The 272-nt window shown below is 48.9% G+C and overlaps 1 protein-coding gene across 1 annotated transcript in view; it reads left to right on the top strand.

Moving 5' to 3' along the window:
• The window catches only part of LOC107657007 (neurotensin receptor type 1-like), a 40,968-nt gene that overhangs the window by 20,442 nt on the left and 20,254 nt on the right, over positions 1-272 (top strand). The window contains exon 2 of the mRNA XM_016444982.1: positions 46-253. Within this exon, the coding sequence (XP_016300468.1) occupies positions 46-253 (208 nt within the window). The remainder of the gene's footprint in view (positions 1-45; positions 254-272) is intronic.

Below are 272 nucleotides of genomic sequence, written 5' to 3'. Positions count from 1 at the left end.
AAAAGTCCTCCATTTTTTCCTTTTCCTTGTTTCCTTCTCCTCAAGGTGAATGCCTTCCTGTCCTTTGTGGTTCCCATGGCAGTGATCTCAGCATTAAATGGAGTCATAGCCAGTCAGCTGCTGCGCATGTTTCGGCAGTCTGCTCAGGATAATCGCATCTGCATCATCGGACCATCGGACGCATCTACAATGCTTAGTGTTGCCGTTGAACCCAACCGTGCCCAATCAATGCGCCATGGAGTCATGGCGCTGCGTGAGTACCTTTATGTTTT

Source organism: Sinocyclocheilus anshuiensis, unplaced genomic scaffold, assembly GCF_001515605.1.
Source record: "Sinocyclocheilus anshuiensis isolate Anshui unplaced genomic scaffold, SAMN03320099.WGS_v1.1 scaffold1453, whole genome shotgun sequence".
Taxonomy (NCBI): domain Eukaryota; kingdom Metazoa; phylum Chordata; class Actinopteri; order Cypriniformes; family Cyprinidae; genus Sinocyclocheilus; species Sinocyclocheilus anshuiensis.
Note: the sequence above shows the minus strand (reverse complement) of the source record. Positions and strands in the feature narration are given on the sequence as shown.